General features: G+C 40.1%; 1 protein-coding gene across 1 annotated transcript; it reads right to left on the bottom strand.

The window, feature by feature from the left end:
* Window positions 1-212: 212 nt before the first annotated feature.
* LOC308646197 (olfactory receptor 4F21-like) lies at window positions 213-1151 on the bottom strand (the record flags this gene model as incomplete). Its single annotated transcript, XM_081288864.1, has 1 exon — window positions 213-1151. The coding sequence occupies one exon, from the start codon at window positions 1149-1151 to the stop codon at window positions 213-215; it is 939 nt and encodes a 312-aa protein (XP_081144990.1).
* Between the last annotated feature and the right edge of the window lie 683 nt (window positions 1152-1834).

The raw sequence follows: 1834 nt of genomic DNA, 5'->3' as shown, positions 1-1834 counted from the left end.
TTCTATTTTAATACTTTTTATTCCAACACATCCCATAAGAAAGAATAACGTACCTTCCTTGTTTATGTGCAAGAAAACACACATCAAGAAAATCCTTCATGTGGGTAATAGAATTTATAAGCAAAGTATCCATTATGCTATGTTTCTTTGAATTCTTGTCTATAACATGGACAGGAAATGTTACAGATACATTTTTCCTGAAAAACAATCATTTAAAATAACTTCTGGGGAGTCAACAACTGGCAGAATATTCTCCTCATTGCCACCTTCATCTCTTTGTTCCTTAAAGTATAGATGACAGGGTTCAGAAATGGAGTAATTAATACATCAAAAATGGCAAGGAATTTATCCACAGGCGCTGTGAGAAATGGACATGAATACACAAAGATACACGGACCAAAAAATAAGACCACCACTGTGATGTGAGCTGACAGTGTAGAGACAGCCTTGGACAAGCCACCTGACGAATGCTGCCTAACAGTGACCAAGATGAAAATATAGGAGATAATCAAGATGAGAAAAGTTCCCAGAGAGATGAAGCCACTATTGGCAGTGACTAAGAACTCCAGTCTGTAGGTGACTGTGCAAGCAAGCTTAATAAATCGAGGGAGATCACAGTAAAAGCTGTCCACTTCATTGGGGCCACAGAATGGTAGTTTTACAACAAATACTATTTGGATCAATGAGTGGATGATTCCAGTGGTCCAGGCCACCACCAAGAGTAAACTGCACGTTCTGAAGCTCATGAGGGTCAGGTAATGGAGAGGCCTACATATAGCTATGTATCGGTCAAGGGCCATGGTTATGAGCAGCACCATCTCAGTTCCTCCAAAGACATGAATAAAGAACATCTGAGCAATGCAGCCTTGGAAAGAAATGACTTTTCTGTCCTTGAAAAGATCAGAAATCATCTTGGGAACTGTAACGGAGGAAATCCACATGTCAAGAAAGGAGAGGTTGGCCAATAAGAAGTACATGGGGGAGTGTAAATGTGAGTCAGAGATCACTGTGAGCATGATGAAGACATTTCCTAAAATACCTGCCATATAGAATGTAGAGAAAACCAGAAAAAGGGCAAGTTGTAACTCCAAAGAACTGGTGAGTCCCACCAACACAATCTCAGATACCATCGAATAATTTCCTCCCTTCATGGTCTCAGTTACCTTGGGGCTCCAAATTTGCCTGAAAGAACAAAAGAAATAAGAAAGTAGAATTACTGGATAAATCATTTTCGGGTTCCATGACAGCAACAAAACCCCTAGGAAATAATGTGCTATGAGATTTGTCACAGGAAGTTGACCTTACATAACCATGAAAGCTGGTTCTACAATGGGTGAGTCCATCATCTTTTTATTTAATGTTATAGCTGGAAGGCTACAAGGAGGCATCCAGGATGGGAACATGGGTATAAAGCTGGGGAGAGTAATGATAATCTAGAACCCACAAGCAAGAGCTAGAGTCCACAAGATAGAAACTAGTATCAGATCTCATTGTCTCTAACCTTGACAGCATGGGTGTACTGTAGAAGCCAAGGTCATTTGTCACAGGAATAAACACACACATGGTCCATGAGTCCATGGACCTAAAGGAGGATCCCAAGGAACATGTGGCAGTTGCAGCCCCATTCACTGCCTCACACCAATGAGAGAAACTAGAAAAAATTCCAAATCTTACAAAAGAATCTCTCCTGAGCCCATTCCCACTGGAAACATATTTTAAAAGAGGAATTCTGAGGAATATAGCTCAGCCTAGCCAAGTTAGAGCAATGAAAGTCACCACACTGGCTATGTGTCAATTAAAAATAAGAAAAAATGACAAAATAAAGTTAATGACC

This window comes from Spermophilus citellus, assembly GCF_964194105.1.
Source record: "Spermophilus citellus genome assembly, chromosome: 4".
NCBI lineage: Eukaryota > Metazoa > Chordata > Mammalia > Rodentia > Sciuridae > Spermophilus > Spermophilus citellus.
This window is presented reverse-complemented; position numbering and strand designations above follow the sequence as displayed.